The sequence below is a fragment of the Scyliorhinus canicula genome, chromosome 27 (assembly GCF_902713615.1).
Source record: "Scyliorhinus canicula chromosome 27, sScyCan1.1, whole genome shotgun sequence".
In the NCBI taxonomy this organism is placed as follows: domain Eukaryota; kingdom Metazoa; phylum Chordata; class Chondrichthyes; order Carcharhiniformes; family Scyliorhinidae; genus Scyliorhinus; species Scyliorhinus canicula.
The window spans coordinates 19,167,797-19,181,996 of NC_052172.1; the positions used below are offsets into that span (position 1 = coordinate 19,167,797).

The 14,200-nt window shown below is 49.5% G+C and overlaps 1 protein-coding gene across 1 annotated transcript in view; it reads right to left on the bottom strand.

The window, feature by feature from the left end:
• The window catches only part of sipa1l3 (signal-induced proliferation-associated 1 like 3), a 241,529-nt gene that overhangs the window by 13,441 nt on the left and 213,888 nt on the right, over window positions 1–14,200 (bottom strand). The window contains 3 exon segments of the mRNA XM_038786044.1: window positions 5,473–5,619; window positions 6,618–6,825; window positions 7,740–7,905. Coding sequence (XP_038641972.1) covers window positions 5,473–5,619; window positions 6,618–6,825; window positions 7,740–7,905 — 521 coding nt within the window.

Genomic DNA, 14,200 nt, shown 5'->3' on the forward strand with positions numbered 1-14,200 from the left:
TGTTTCTGTGCTAGGTCATACTATTTGCATCAACCACTCCCTGTGACTTTCCACATTCTCCCCATTCTTTTGGATAACCGAATTTCTTGAGAATTCCTCACTGGGTGTCTTGGTGACCATCCTACATAGGGTGGCCTGCAGTTACGCTCTTCACCACAAGAGGGGATGTTATTTCTGTAAACAGCTCCTCCTAATTACTCTATCCAAACCCTTCATTGAACTCTGCTAATCAAAGCTTCTCCTTGCCTGTGCTCAGAGGAGAGCATCCCCAGACTCTCTGACCACATAAACAGCAATCCCTCTTCGATGCAACCATTCTAGCTCAAAGTTGGAACTGGTAAATTGAAACACCTATTTGAAATAGGAGCCTTCATTAGTCAAAAGTGAAAGGATTTAGAGGGATTATGGACCATTTGTAGAATCCAGTTAGGTAACACATTAATATATCTCACTCTGTTCTGCTATGAGCTCTGGGCCGAGGGCCGAGGGCTCTGGGACGTGGGGCTCTGGGCCGAGGGCTCTGGGCCGAGGGCTCTGGGCCGAGGGCTCTGGGACGTGGGGCTCTGGGCCGAGGGCTCTGGGCCGAGGGCTCTGGGCCGAGGGCTCTGGGCCGAGGGCTCTGGGCCGTGAGGCTCTGGGACGAGGGCTCTGGGCCGTGAGACGAGGGCCTCTGGGCCGAGGGCTCTGGGCCGAGGGCTCTGGGCCGAGGGCTCTGGGCCGAGGGCTCTGGGCCGAGGGCTCTGGGCCGAGGGCTCTGGGCCGAGGGCTCTGGGCCGTGGGCTCTGGGCCGAGGGCTCTGGGCCGTGGGCTCTGGGCCGTGGGGCTCTGGGCCGTGGGGCTCTGGGCCGTGGGGCTCTGGGCCGTGGGGCTCTGGGCCGTGGGGCTCTGGGCCGTGGGGCTCTGGGCCGTGGGGCTCTGGGCCGTGGGGCTCTGGGCCGTGGGCCCTGGGCCGAGGGCTCTGGGCCGTGGGGCTCAGGGCTGTGAGCTCTGGGCTGTGAGCTCCGACAGACTTACAGAACTATTTTATTGAAGAACATCGACTGGAGAGTTGGTTCAACTCGCTAAAATGGATGATAAATCCGGGAGCGAGTGCTGAACTGGATGACCAGAGTTCAAAAGCTTCAAGTAAGAAATAAGAATAAAAGAAATACTTTCGGGGGCAGTGGCACCGAGGACCCGGGTTCAATCCCGGCTCTGGGTCACTGTCCGTGTGGAGTTTGCACATTCTCCCCGTGTCTGCGTGGGTTTCACCCCCACAACCCAAAGATGTGCAGGGTAGGTGGATTGGCCACGCTAAATTGCTGCTTAAATCAGAAAAGAATTGGGTCATTTAAAATTTTTAAAAAAGGAATGCTTTCCACATGATGGGAGATCACACAAAACACTCTTTTTAAAAAAAAAATGTCAGTTGAGCATTTGATTTGGAAAGATTTTAGGATACGTAGAGAGAAAGACTAAATAGTGGTGGACGTGTCAGTTCCTGGAGTTAATGCTGTACCATGAAACGCAGCGAGTTGCTGATGTGCAGTTACGCAGTGGGGAGGCAGAAGTAGGCACTCAGGGAGCTGAGCGTGTCCTTGGATCAGTAATGAATCTCCTTGAAACCACTCTGCCCCTCTCTGCCACTCTGCCCCTCTCTCATCATTCCCTGAAGAACTACGGCAAGCCCACTTGAGTCTTCCAATTCGGTTGATCTCAACATGGGTGGACAAGAGCAAATTACCGACTGTATAAAATTATGCTTTCATTTCAAGTGACGTCAGGAGGAAGTTAAATAACGTATGGGAGGTGATCACAGCTATGGAAGTAATGGATACGCCCGTCACTTCCAGAATTGTGCATTCAGCATTAGCCCAATTCTCGAAGATTTTAAAGGTCACCATGACCTTGAAGCGGTCTCCCTCAAATACTAGGGGAGGGGCAATGTGGAACGGGAAAGCTTCACTTTGTGAAGTGCTGTGTTCAGGCAGTTTGGAGCTGGCAAAGTCTACTGCTCAATCCGTCCACCAGCCTCGAGCTCCCTTTCGCTCTGAATTGGGCATCGAGTTACTCCTGGAGATAAAGTTTGCTGTTACTGTTCGCCCAAGGCGCCGCTGAAAATCTATCCTCCAGCAGAACTGACAATCAGTCTGTGGGCAAACAATGCCGAGACCCACCTCAGTGCCGACCCCACCGGAGTTACCACTGGTAACCTGCTGGTGGCATGCATCTCGATTTCGTTTCACACAGCCTCAGGTCCCAGGATGTTGATGCTGAGAGGGGTTACTGTGATGCCGCTGTCGGGTTGTATTGTATCAGGGATTCCTGCGCTAGTTTCAGGTGACACTCTCCCAGAGGTTTCAGGTTAGCTCTCAGCTCACAATAGAGACATTATTCTCGACTCCTCTTCACACAGACACAGGTCTGCGTGCCCGCCTCAACGCCTGTGCCCCCCCCCCCCCCCCCCACTTCCCGGCGTGCCGGTTTAACACATTAATAACAAGAGCCTACAGAGAAAAATTTCAGCCCCATAGGATTTCTAAGCAGCAGAAAGCATCAAGGACGGTGGAAGTTTTTCCACAGAAGCTGCTGGGAATGAGTGAATGGTAATGCACATCAAGAGGACAGGTGGCGCCAGAACCATTTAGGTTTTTCTAGCAGAGGCGAGCGTGGATTCAGGTGTTTAAAGCCAATGTTAACATATCTGGGCCGGGTCAGCTTGCTGGTGATTGGGAACAGGGATACGTTAAGAGGCTAGGTTGCTGGTGATTGGGAACAGGGATACGTTAAGAGGCTAGGTTGCTGGTGATTGGGAACAGGGATACGTTAAGAGGCTAGGTTGCTGGTGATTGGGAACAGGGATACGTTAGGAGGCTAGGTTGCTGGTGATTGGGAACAGGGATACGTTAGGAGGCTAGGTTGCTGGTGATTGGGAACAGGATACGTTAGGAGGCTAGGTTGCTGGTGATTGGGAACAGGGATACGTTAGGAGGCTAGGTTGCTGGTGATTGGGAACAGGGATACGTTAGGAGGCTAGGTTGCTGGTGATTGGGAACAGGGATACGTTAGGAGGCTAGGTTGCTGGTGATTGGGAACAGGGATACGTTAGGAGGCTATTGCTGGTGATTGGGAACAGGGATACGTTAGGAGGCTAGGTTGCTGGTGATTGGGAACAGGGATACGTTAGGAGGCTAGGTTGCTGGTGATTGGGAACAGGGATACGTTAGGAGGCTAGGTTGCTGGTGATTGGGAACAGGGATACGTTAGGAGGCTAGGTTGCTGGTGATTGGGAACAGGGATACGTTAGGCGGTTAGGTTGCTGGTGATTGGGAACAGGGATACGTTAGGAGGCTAGGTTGCTGGTGATTGGGAACAGGGATACGTTAGGCGGTTAGGTTTGGTAACATGAGGAGCAGGACTAGGACTGGTTAAACTCATCTCATATAATGCCAATCACTCCCAAAAGCCTGGGCTGGATTTGCAACCGGCTTCGAGAGGTGAAAGGAGTCTAATCCTTAATTTTATGCATTGAGTGGCTCGGATCTGGAATGTGCTGATGGATAGGGAGAGTCTAGGTAACCTCAGAATAAAGGTGTCTCCCATTTAACACTGAGACAGGGAGGAATCTCTTCTCTTAGAAGGTATATGGCCGACACGGTAGCACAGTGGTTAGCACTGTTGCTTCACAACTCCAGGGTCCCAGATTCGATTCCCCAGCTGTGGAGCAGGGTGAAGTTGAAAAGAAGAGGCAAAAGTCAGAAAATGGAGAGTCAACAGAACCCAAGGCAGAAGCTTAAACATTCCTTTGTTTGAATTTTTATATCTGTCTGTGCGGAGTCTGCACGTTCTCCCCGTGTCTGCGTGGGTTTCCTCCGGGTGCTCCGGTTTCCTCCCACAAGTCCCGAAAGGCATGCTTGTTAGGTGAATTGGACATTCTGAATTCTCCCTCAGTGTACCCGAACAGGCGCCGGAATGTGGCAACTAGGGGATTTTCACAGTAACTTCATTGCAGTGTTAATGCAAGCCTACTTGTCACACTAATAAAAAGTATTATCATTATTAGTGAATTTGTGGATTTCTTTACCGCAGAGAGCTGTAGAGGCTGGGCCGTTAGGTATGTTCAAGGCTGAGATTTCTAATCAGTGAGGGAATCGCGGGTTATGGGGATAAGGCAGGAAAGTGGAGTTGAGGATTATCACATCAGATCAGTCACGATCTCATTGAATGGTGGAGCAGATTCCTGCTCCTGCACCTTATAATCTCACTTATAAACATTGGATAATGACTTGGAGGAAAATTGCAGGGATCGGCGGAAGAACGGGGAAGTGCGACAAACTGGATTGCTTTTCAAAAGAGCTAACAGACTGTGTGCAGAATGGTCACCTGCACTGTGCTATTCTAAGACAATGAACTTTTTCCCAATGTAATGGGTGATTTATTGCAAAATTAATTCGTCTCCTACGTACCACAATACGGAACGTGGCATTTAAAACCGAAAAGGCTGGAAAAAAACTCAAGCAGGTCTGGCAGGTCATGTGACATGACTTCTTCCAGCATTTTCTGTTTCCTTTTCACATTTCCAGCATCTGCAGTATTTTTTGTTTTGCTTTAATTTTAGCGTGTACCGTAGCAGTTCAGCCACTGAGCCCAGAAACAAACCAACGGCGGCACGGTAGCACAGTGGTTAGCACTGTTGCTTCACAGCACCAGGGTCACAGGTTCGATTCCCGGCTTGGGTCACTGTCTGTGCGGAGTCTGCACGTTCTCCCCGGGTCTGCGTGGGTTTCCTCCGGGTGCTCCGGTTTCCTCCCACAAGTCCCGAAAGACGTGCTGTTAGGTGAACTGGACATTCTGAATTCTCCCTCTGTGCACCCGAACAGGCGCCGGAATGTGGCGACTAGGGGCTTTTCACAGTAACTTCACTGCAGTGTTAATGTAAGCCGACTTGTGACACTAATAAAGATTATTACAATACACTTTATTAAAAAATTCCAATTACGGGGCAATTTAGCGTGGCCAATCCACCTACTCTGCACATCTTTGGGTTGTGGGGGTGAGACCCATGCAGACACGGGAGAATGTGCAAACTCCACACGGACAGTGACCCAGAGCCGGGATCGAACCATGGAGTCGCGAGGCAGCAGTGCTCAGCCACTGCGCCACCGTGCATCCCTACGTAAGGGGAAGTTAATCGTGGATGTCCTCCAGCAGCAGAGGTTTGCTTTAGAGAAGTTATAGGTCAGAGGAAAGCGCTGATTGTAGTTTAATTCCTTGACAGTTAACAAAGCTCTGCTCCACAGAACAGAATCCTCTCTATAGGACTTCCAAAGCTCAGCTAAATAGACAGCTAGATTGGAATTAACCAATTTCAAACGTCGTGAAGAAATCCGGGACATTGTAGATGCTGGAATGGCAGACAGGCATTTTGAATTTCTGATGTGAAACTTTAAAAAAAAAAAATGACGATTTTGAAGTTCAAAGATTGAATGGTACCTTCGTAGGCTTTGGCCACATTGACCAGGCTGGACCACTCCAGCTCGGACTCTGGGTCCGGCAGAGGCATCAGAACCGGATCGTTACGACGCACAGGAATCCGGTCACGGACGTCAGTCAAGGACAATTCTGAGGCAGACATGTTGGCTGAGCAACAGAGACACAAAACAGGATTAAATGCCACAGTTTGTGGAGCCCCCAAGACAGGCTGGGAAACACAAATTTACACCATTACAAGTTTGTTTTTTTGCATGCAAAGAAAAAGGGGTTGCTTTTCAGCAAGGTTTTGCAACATTTCTTCGCAGACATGGCAAAATGCAGTAAAAAGGGGAAGAAAATGATTGAAAACATGGCTCGAGATCACACTTCATCATACGATAACGGAGGATCAAAAAAAAGGTACAGCCGGGAAGATACAGAGCACAAGGATTACATGGTCATATTAATCTAGTTCATTCTCGCACTCTCCTCCATTCTCAAAACAGCCAACCCTGTGTGAACCTGAGGCAGTGAGGAATCTCTAATGCTATTCATTTGAGGGGCGAAATGCAGCCATATATTTCAGATGACAAACTGCGACCCTGATTCCATTAACCGTCTAATGCCGAACAGTAACACTAAAGGGAGTGCACAGGCCACTAACAGGTGACGGCAACAATCCGATAGTCGTTTGACACGGAGAGAATGTCTCGGAGAAAATGAAGGAGAGAACAAGTTGCTGCCTGCTCACCATCATTTCATACACACGCAGAATGGTGGAAGTTTTAAAATTCACAACTAGAAAGGCCAGGGAATAGATGAGCAAGGCTGGACGGCACGGTAGCACAGTGGGTTAGCACTGTTGTTTCACAGCGTCAGAGTCGGGTTCGATTCCCGGCTTGGGTCACTGTGCGGAGTCTGCACGTTCTCCCCGTGTCTGCGTGGGTTTCCTCCGGGTGCTCCGGTTTCCTCCCACAAGTCCCGAAAGTCGTGCTTGTTAGGTGAATTGGACATTCTGAATTCTCCCTCTGTGTACCCGAACAGGCGCCGGAATGTGGCGACTAGGGGCTTTTCACAGTAACTTCATTGCAGTGTTAATGCAAGCCTACTTGTGACACTAATAAAAGATTATATTTTAGATTATTCGGCCTAGTTTATGCCCTTACATTTCTTTTCAAGGTTTATTGCTCTTGGAGGCTGGGTTATTCTGCGGGAGGGCAGCGTCTGTGAAGGGTATGCGCTGGTGAAGATCACATCGTTTGGCAGGGCCTGGTCGAGAGCCGCAATCTGGGAATTGGAGAAACTGGTTTCCCTCCGTCCACTGCAGATACTTTCATCAGACAGAGTCCTCTGCAGCGTCTTCCGTGAAGAATGCTAGAGAGAAACACAGATTATTTTTTAATTAAAAAGTGAGACAGAGGCGATGATTTGGCAAAGGCTGTAATGCTGGTGCTTGGGGTGATGCGTGGTACTCCGCAAAGTCATGGAGGACGATTCCGGAATACCGACTCTAGGACGGCTTCCAACACGGCAGCGTAACCAGGATATTTGCCCTTAACTTTAGGATTCTGCACAAGTTCTCTGGGGTCTTCGGGGTCACTGAGGAGACTTTTATTGTACAGACCCACCCCAGTCTCGCACACTTTTCCCATCAAGTCACAATCTAGGGCTGTACCTCCTGGACGTTAGACGGCTAAGAGGTGATTTGACTGAAGTTTACAAGAGATTAAAGGTCGAGAGAGAGAAACAATTTCCGCTGGCTGGTGATTTGAGGGCTAAGCGACATTGGCTACAGGTTAAGAGCCAGACGTTCCAGGAGTGAAGTTAGGAAAACCAAAACCCTCGCCCCGCAAAAGGAGCGGGAGAGGTTTGGAATTCTCTTCCGAAAACTGCTGATATTAGATCAACGGTTAGTTTTAAAATCGGAGATCGGTAGATCTTTGTTAACCAAAAGGGACACGGGATAAAGGCCGGATTATGTGGAGTTAGGATGCAGACCAGTCATTATTCTCACTGAATGACAGCCCGAGGAGGTGCTCCTAACTATTCAAATGCTGTCAATCTAGTCACGAGTGCGGCCTGCGATGACAGGTGCCTCTGGTCTTGCCTTTGTATGTTGCAATCAAATCCAGTGCAAGCTAGGATGGAAGCTGGAACATGAACCGACATCCCATCGCAACAGTGAGTGGGACCAGCCCCGTAAATTCCAAGCTTGCCTCGCCGGCAACAGGAAAACACCAATTTCAGCATTCGCCCAAGGACCCCGACTTGCTCTGGGTAGAACTCACAAGCATTTCTCGATCATGCTCCGGCAGGGGGCTGTCCAGCAAAATGAGCTTCTTCAAGTCTTCCTCCAGGGTTGATTTGTGGGATCGGCGGGGTGATCGAAGGTCCCGGAGAGATGCTCGCAATCTGGGCTGCCCAAAGACATTTGTAGAGGCAACGCCGGGAGTTCTGGGAGAGAAAACAGCACGCAGATTTTAAAGGAATGACGGATGATATCCTTGGGATTGGGATATTACATCTTCCCCTGGATTACACAGACGTCACCGTCTTTCATTACTCACGAATACTGGGTCAATAATACAGGGAGGTGTAAACTATGCACTTTTCTTACCTCTCCCATTAAGAGGCAGAGTTCAGAGTTCATTCAGCTGTCAAACCCGCTTCCGCCACAACCTGTCCTATCACAGACTCAACATCCTCTAATCTGCAAAGTTTCTACTCAGTCCACAAATGGTGGGCAAGTGAAGAGTAACTATTCAGCGTTACATTTGTTTTTCAATCCCAGGTTATAAGACCGTAAAACATAGGAGCAGAATTAGGCCACTTGCCCATCGAGTCTCCCCATAACCCCTGATCTCCTAATTGATCAAGAACCTATCTATTTCTGTCTTAAAGACACTCAGTGATTTGGCCTCCACAGCCTTCTGTGGCAAAGAGTTCCACAGATTCACCACCCTCTGGCTGAAGAAATTCCTCCTCATCTCTGTTTTTTTTTTAATAAACAATTTTATTGAGGTAGTTTTTGGCTTTATAAACAGTTACAATCATCAGAAAGAAAGCAAAAAAGGCAAAAGTGTGCAAACATCCACGTACTTTCAATACTTCAATCGTAACATATTGCACAAGCCCTCTCCCCCCCCACCGGTACTACCCGCCATATTTTCCCTCCTACTCTACTCTACTCTACCCCCCCCCCCCCCCACCCCCCCCCCCCCCCCTCCCCCCCCCCACCCCCCTGCTGACGCTCACTCTCCTGCAAAGAAGTCAATAAATGGTTGCCACCTCCGGGTGAACCCCTGCACAGATCCCCTCAAGGCGAACTTAATTTTTTCCATCCCCAGGAAACTCGACATGTCCGCAAGCCACCACTCAGTCTTCGGGGGCTTTGAGTTCCTCCACGCCAATAATATTCGTCGCCGGGCTATCAGGGAAGCAAAGGCCAACACATCGGCCTTTCTCCCCCTGGACGCCCGGGTCTTCCGAAACCCCAAAAATTGCCACCCCTGGACTCATCACCACCCTTGTTTTTAGCACCTGGGACATGACCCCTGCAAATCCCTCCCAGTACCCCCTCAGCTTAGGGCATGCCCAAAACATGTGAACATGGTTCGCTGGTCCTCCCGCGCACCTAGCGCATTTGTCCTCTATCCCGAAAAATTTGCTCATCCGAGCCACCGTCATATGGGCCCGGTGAACGACCTTAAATTGGATCAGCCCGAGCCTAGCACATGTCGCGGTCGAATTTACCCTACTCAGGGCCTCTGCCCACAGCCCATCCTCTATTTCCCCGCCTAGCTCCTCCTCCCATTTAAGTTTCAGTTCCTCTGTCTGGGACCCTTCCTCCCTCATGAGCACCTTATATATACCAGAGACTCTGCCCTCCCCTTCTTCCCTCCTAGAGACTATTCTGTCGAGGATCCCCATTGGCGGGAGGCGTGGGAAAGATGGGACCTGTCTACGAACAAAGTCCCGCAACTGTAGGTATCTAAAATCATTTCCCCTTACCAACCCAAATTTCTCCTCCAAGCTCCTCAAACTCGCGAAGCTCCCTTCCAGGAACATATCACCCACCCTTCCCGCCCCTGCTCGCCGCCATACTCGGAACCCCCCATCCATACTGCCGGGGGCAAACCGATGGTTGTCGCAGATTGGCGCCCAGACAGACGCCCCCATCTCCCCCACATGCCTCCTCCACTGGCCCCATATCCGCAGGGTCGCCACCACTACCGGGCTGGTGGTGTACTTGGCCGGCGGCAGCGGTAGAGGAGCCGTGACCAGGGCTTCCAAGCTGGAGCCCCTGCACGAAGCCGCCTCCACCCGCTCCCAAATAGACCCCGTACCCACCATCCACTTCCTTATCATAGCGATGTTGGCCACCCAGTAATAATTGATCAGACTCGGCAAAGCCAGCCCTCCCTCGCTGCGGTTCCGCTCCAACATCGCCTTCTTCACCCGCGGGGATTTTCCCGCCCAGACAAAGCTCATGATCAGCCCGTTAACTCTTTTGAAGAAGGACTGTGGGCCTCATCTCTGTTTTAAAGGATCATCTGTTTAGTCTGAGATGGTGTGCTCTGGTTCTAATTTTTCCTACAAGTGGAAACGTTCTCTCCACGCCCACTCTATCCAGGCCTCGCAGTATCCTGCAAGTTTCAATAAGATCCCTCCCCTCATCCTTCTAAACTCCAACGAGTACAGACCCAGAGTCCTCAACCGTTCCTCATATGACAAGCTCTTCATTCCTGGGATCATTCTTGTGGGACAATTTAGCGTGGCCAATCCACCTATCCTGCACATCTTTGGGTTGTGGGGACGAAACTCACGCAAACACGGGGAGGATGTGCAAACTCCACACAGACGCTGACCCAGAGCCGGGATCGAACCTGGGACCAGTGCTAACCACTGGGCCACGTGCTGCCCTACAGCTTTCCTTTTTTACGATACTTTTTTTAAAAAATAGCTTTCCAATCTCACAGGACCCATTACGTTCCATAATCATTTGTGTCTGTATTTATTCTCCAAACCTTCAATCCCATTCCTAGCCAGCCAGTCAAGTACATCCAGGTGAAGGGTTATAACTGGGCTGTGCTGTGCTTTGTTGATCTTTGAAGAGGTGCTCTTGAATAGCATTTTGGTAGATTATCTCCCTCCCTCTCCACCAGAGTGAAATCAGGTCAACTCTGCCTCTGGGGCAGTGGCAGCATTCTCAAAGCTTCCAATCCCACTAGAGCTCTCTTGCAAAAGACCCTATACACCGCATTGAAGGAAGACGCGACGAGTTCTCCCTGGTGCGAAGACCAACATGCTAAGACGGTACAGCAGATATTTACCACTCAACTACCAACTAATGTTTTTCCAATTAAGGGGCAATTGAGTGTGGCCAATCCACCCACCCTGCACATTATTTTCGGTTGTGGGGGTAAAACCCACGCAGACACGGGGAGAATGTGCAAACTCCACACGGACAGTGACCGGGGGCTGGGATCGAACCGGAGTCCTAGGCGCTGTGAGGCAGCAGTGCTAACCACTGTGCCGGCGTGCCACCCCTGCACTTCAAAATATAAAGCACAAAAAGAAACGTGGAAACTTTTATGAGCCAAACAATATTTGTAACTTTTTCCTGTACGTGAACTGCATATTGTGTGCGAATTTAACTATTCGAATCAATGGCTTTATGGGTGGATCATTGTGCAGTCTGGTTCACAAGCGAGTCACGGATCTCAAGTTGGAGGTCTTTGCTGCTCTTGGCTACAGTGGCAGTAAAGTTGCTGCAAAGAGCCACAGAAGAAGGGAAGGGAATACCGGCTGGTGTTCCCACATTCCAGTTCACTATCCCGCAATTTGTAATGGAAATGAGAGGGGATACTTGGGAAGCACAGGAACAAGCTTGACCATGAAAGCGCACCACTCCTCCCCTCTCTGGCACCTCCAAATACAACCTCTTTAACCAGACTTGAGATCACCTGTCCCAAATTCCAAACAGGTGACCTCCTTTGGGGCATTTTACTATGTTAAAAGATGACGTCACAAACCCAGGGTGGTGTTGCGAGGCAGCAAAGGAAGGCACAGAGTCAACAGAGGGAACAAGTTCCTTCAGGACAGAAGCAATTGACAGGAAACTAAAAACAAAAGAGCGCGGGCTGCGTGAAGCTTTTCATTTGGGAAGTGAGAAAACCTTTTGATCATTCTAAAACCTCTGATGCACATTTGAAGGGATAAAGGTTTGGGCCTCGCCAGTACTCCAGTGTGACAAAACAAGGCTTTGAGCGAGAACTATTGGCAATTCTCCCCACCGCCCGTCTCCAGGCAAGAATATTTTAAACTCCTCAGATCTCAAGCGCCAGCACAGATTGGTTTTGATTTCTCCTGCTAACCCATTCTAGTCTGGGAAGGGAAACCACGAGCAGATTCGGAATGTAAACGCTGTCGGGTTTCAGCCCCCAACGTGGCACATGTTGCTGATTAGACTCGGCTCCCGTCACGAGAACAATGGGCAGCAGATGCCACTGACTGTGCCCATCCAGTGAGATACCTTCATTAGCCATTCTCCGCTGGTATGCGGCAATCAGCAGAATCTTTCCCTCATGTTGTGCTTAAAATATAATTGGTAACATTTTCACTTTATAAGACTTGTGACTCTTTTAAAAAGGTCATGGAGAACCATTTTCATTATGCTAACCTTTTCAAAATGTTCATTATTACTGGATTGGTTGTTTTTTTTTTAAAAAGAGGAAGATTGAAGCCACTACTTCAGCAGCCATCTCAAACTCTTTGTCATCACTCCTGAACCTGCACATATTGTTCAATAACAATATATTGTTCCCCAATATACAATATTTTTCATTTGGCTGTATTAAATTTCATTTGGCATATAAACCCTTCTAGAAAATATTATCTACATATGTAAGCTGCGAAGAAATTGTTTCTGCATTCCGATCATTTATATAGATCAGGAAGAATTGAAAACTGCAGTAAAAATCCATTATTACACTTGAAATGGAATTTGCTAGTGGTTTATACAGGAGTAGATTACAGTACACATTACATTCAGCCAGATGGTAATTACAGATTACATTTCTTTCCTCTCATAGGGCCCCCGCCTCCACCTAACCAAGGTTCTCATTTTGATGACACACCAGTGGGTCTTTTACTAGTTTACGTCTGCATTCACTGGCAAAACATTCATCTGATGAATACTCAATTTCACCCTGCCCCAAGATCGAGACTGCACCAATGCGAATGAGCGGAGCACAAAACAAGGCCTCACACCCCAACCCCTCCCTCCGACCTCTAAATTCGCCTGCTGCATTAACGTAATCAGCCATTAATCTGCCCACTGCATTGGAACCACTGCAATTTCAGAATCGGATAGGGCGACACACAGGCAGAGACACCTGACTACGGTTTGGGGAACGGGTGGGACGGTGGTAAGAGAGGACGCAAGAGAGCAAAGTAGATAGGAGCGGCTTAAGTGACCTTGTATGTGTTTGAGTATGGCTGTTTGGTGAATAATTACTGCCTTCACAAGGAGAGAAAATGAAAGGGACAGAGTAGGGAGTGGGGGCATTCCCCCCTTCATTTCCCCAATTTCATTTTGCCCCCCCCCCCAACATTTGCACCACTCAAAGTCGAATGTTCCAGCCAAACAATCACGCCCGAGTTTCTGCTCTTGAGAAAACCGCACGGAGGTAGAGAGTTGTGGTAAGAGTGAGTCACTCGTCAATTCCTGTGGGGAACATTCCAAACATTCCGCCAGCCCTTCCCCTAACGTTGCTCCTTCAATGGAGAAATCATAGATACAACCCAATGGCTTCCCACTCGAGGCCACAGCACCTTAACAGCACCAACACCCTGTGCCACCTGCTCTGCATTGAACAACACATTCTTTCAGACTTCATGGCGAAACTCACACACCAAATAAAACCACAGAATCACTGGCTGCTTTACTCAGCGGAAGGCAGTAAAAGGCTAGATTCTCACCATCGAGATGGGTAGCCTGATCAAAGAACAATACAGCCCAGGGACAGGCCCTTCGGCCCTTCGAGCCTGCGCCGATCACATATCCTATCTAGACCAACCGCCTGTATCCTCCTATACCCTGTCTGTTCATGTGACTATCCAGTTAAGTCTTAAAAGTCGCTAGCGTATCTGCCTCAACCACCTCACTTGGCAGAGCATTCCAGGCTACCACCCCACACATCTCCACTGAACCCCCCCCCCCACCTTGAACTTGTGCCCCCTTGTAATTGTCATTTCCGCCCTGGGAAAAAGTATCCAACTGTTCACCCTATCTATACCCCTAATCATTTTATAAACTTCTATCAGGTCGCCCCTCCGCCTCTCTAGGGAGAACAATCCCAGTTTATTCACACTCTCCTCATGACTAATACCCTCCAAGGCAACATCCTGGTAAACCTTTTCTGCACTCTCTCCAAAGCCTCCACATCCTTCTGGTAGTGCGGTGACCCAAAATGTGGCCTAACCAACGTTCTATATAACTAACATAATTTTCAAGCTTGGGGCAGCAGGGTGGCGCAGTGCGTTAGCCCTGCTGCCTCACGGCGCTGAGGTCCCAGGTTCGATCCGGCGCTGGGTCACTGTCCGTGTGGTGTTTGCACATTCTCCCCGTGTTTGCACATTCTCCGCGTGTTTGCACATTCTCCGTGGGTTTGCACATTCTCCGCGTGTTTGCACATTCTCCGCGTGTTTGCACATTCTCCGCGTGTTTGCACATTCTCCGCGTGTT